The 1,089-nt window shown below is 42.1% G+C and overlaps 1 protein-coding gene across 1 annotated transcript; it reads right to left on the reverse strand.

The window, feature by feature from the left end:
* Nucleotides 1–664: 664 nt before the first annotated feature.
* On the reverse strand, nucleotides 665–1,087 carry TM35_001181020 (uncharacterized protein; the record flags this gene model as incomplete). Its single annotated transcript, XM_029031779.1, has 1 exon — nucleotides 665–1,087. A coding segment is annotated over one exon (423 nt), but the record flags the coding sequence as incomplete, so codon positions are not given.
* Between the last annotated feature and the right edge of the window lie 2 nt (nucleotides 1,088–1,089).

The following is a 1,089-nucleotide window of genomic DNA, read 5'->3' on the forward strand; positions in this document are numbered from 1 at the left end:
GGCTTCCTTTTTCTTTTTGTTTTCATTCTATTGTTTTTCTCTTGTGTGGTGTTCCTATGTTTGTGGGCCTGCTCTGTTCTGCTGCACCTGGTGGTGTGCTCCTCAGCCGAGCCAATAGGCGTGGTGCTTTGTGGTTTCCCTCACCGTGCAGCAGTGCAGGCACACAGTCCACTGCAGACCAATTGTTTTATATACTCTTCCCATCTTTCTTGTCTCCGTCTTTACATTGGACTTATTTTGATCCTTATATACTGCTTTGTTTTTCCTTTTTTGTTTCTGATACACCTTGTGTATCTTGTGTGCTCATTTTTATGGAATGTTTTTTTTGTTATATACAAAATACCAAAAAAAAAATAAATATGGTTATTACACATTCACTATACAAAAGTTTTCCGCTTGGTATTATACGGTAAATATTGCTGTGTCCAGGCATCGCAGCCGCAGTAAGTAATGAATTTCTTTTTCTATCTTGTGCTTCACCTCTTATTTTCCCTTTATCAGCCATTTTTTTTTTTACATTTTTATTTTCGTATAAAGATTGGTGGGTTGTAGGTGTTTGAGTGTATCCCACTGTTGTGTGTTCCTATGTGTGTTTGGGTTGCTACTTGCACCGCCCACGTAATGAAAACACATTTCTTTGTTCTCACCTTCTCTCTCGGTGTTGTCACTCACACGGCATTGCCACGAACATATTTGTGCCCTTGTGGTGTGTGTTGTTTGTTGTGTGGCTTGTTTGAGTGGCTGCAGCCTGTGGGGAGGGACTGAGACTGGTCCGCTTCGGCTTCACGTAATGGGTCTGTTTTTTTTCTTTTTGGGTGTGTTGATGTGCTGGTGTGGGTGAATGTTTTTCTCTGATGGGAGTGGAAGCTGTGATTATTGTACTGTGTGTGCTTTGTGTGCTGTTTGTATCCTGTTGTTGTTGCTGTTCTTTTCTTTTGTGTTTTTTCTTTTCCTCTTTGTGGGTGTGTGACTTAGTGTACATTTTAGGGAATGCCGCAGTGCCTCTCTGACATGAGCATGTGAGACTGTCATTGTGTGTGTGCACTGTGAGTGGGAAGGACACCGTTGTGTTGCTGGACCACTCCACTG

Source organism: Trypanosoma theileri (assembly GCF_002087225.1).
Source record: "Trypanosoma theileri isolate Edinburgh chromosome Unknown TM35_Tth_118_V1, whole genome shotgun sequence".
Lineage (NCBI taxonomy): Eukaryota > Euglenozoa > Kinetoplastea > Trypanosomatida > Trypanosomatidae > Trypanosoma > Trypanosoma theileri.